Source organism: Frankliniella occidentalis, unplaced genomic scaffold (assembly GCF_000697945.3).
Source record: "Frankliniella occidentalis isolate FOCC.00 unplaced genomic scaffold, Focc_3.1 Scaffold228, whole genome shotgun sequence".
NCBI lineage: Eukaryota > Metazoa > Arthropoda > Insecta > Thysanoptera > Thripidae > Frankliniella > Frankliniella occidentalis.
Window position 1 is genome coordinate 72,964 of NW_026267354.1, and position 1,018 is coordinate 73,981.

A 1,018-nucleotide genomic window follows, 5' to 3' on the forward strand; every position below is an offset into this window, starting at 1 on the left:
GGGAACAAAGGATTATTCTCTCGTCGCCGTAAATAAACAGACAGACACGTGGGGCGGGCAGAAGCTAACCTTGTTCAGATGCGTCCCGGGCTGGACTGGCGTCACCGCGGCGAACGACTTGCTCTCGTCGCTCTGCGCAAACACAGAGATTAAAATTAGTCGTCCGAAGAACACAAACACTTGGGTCGGGTCGGAACGAAACAAGACACTTGGCCGCACGACGCTGGAGACTAACCTGCCACACACTTGGTTTCAGATCCGTAGCCCGAACGAATCTTGTCGGAGCTGAAGAACTCACAGGCTTGAGGGAGTTGGCGAGAGAAAAATAACTTTCAGATGGCGGGTCCACGTGGCACTCTGCGTCGCTAGCTTCGTCACTCGAAATCACAATGATGTTGCTCATTCTGCCTCTGGTGGCCGACTGACCTCTCGGCTCGGCCTGCTGCTCCTCGAATGAAATCACCGCCTTTGGAACGTGATTGAAAACGTTCCCTTGGCGCGCCAACCGTCCCTGGCCGCAACGGTCTAGCAGCCAGGCATAATTCTCTGCCTGACTTCTTTCCGGCTAACGCAGACCGACGAAAAAAGGGAGAGAGTAGAGTTCAAAGGATCTTTCGCCAACGGCCATACCGCGCTGGATCTACCGGTTCCCATCTGCACACCGAAGTCAAGCAGCGCTGGGTGGGGCCAGTACTTGGATGGGAGACCGCCTGGGAACTCCCCATGTCGTTGGCATCACCCTCCCTTTTGCAGCGAAAAAATGAAACTGATCAGTCCTGATCAGTTGTGATCGCCTCTCGGAGAGTGGGATAGCGAACTCGGCTGCGCTGTCGCACGACCAGACTAGTCGTGCGGGGGATCAGTCGAGTTAAGAATTGCTCGGTGCGGTAAAAACTTGGTTGGGAGACCGCTCGGACTCGGAGTCGTGGTGCGGCGCTCCAGAAGATGCATGTTTTCGTTCTTTTTTGACGGCCTCTTCTCCGCCGTAGCGTGGCGTAGCGCCAGCCTGGACTCTGGC

At 55.8% G+C, this 1,018-nt stretch overlaps 1 protein-coding gene and 1 non-coding gene across 2 annotated transcripts in view; one reads left to right on the forward strand and one right to left on the reverse strand.

The window, feature by feature from the left end:
- LOC127750659 (uncharacterized) overlaps window positions 1–460 on the reverse strand; it is a 3,813-nt gene extending 3,353 nt beyond the window's left edge. Inside the window, exons 1-2 of the mRNA XM_052272875.1 lie at window positions 236–460; window positions 70–132 (exon numbers count right to left, since the gene is read on the reverse strand). Coding sequence (XP_052128835.1) covers window positions 70–132; window positions 236–403 — 231 coding nt within the window. The 5' untranslated portion in view covers window positions 404–460. The remainder of the gene's footprint in view (window positions 1–69; window positions 133–235) is intronic.
- Window positions 461–616: 156 nt separating this feature from the next.
- On the forward strand, window positions 617–735 carry LOC113211193 (5S ribosomal RNA). The gene has a single exon (XR_003303667.1). It is a non-coding gene; the product is annotated as a 5S ribosomal RNA (ribosomal RNA).
- The last annotated feature ends 283 nt before the right edge of the window (window positions 736–1,018 follow it).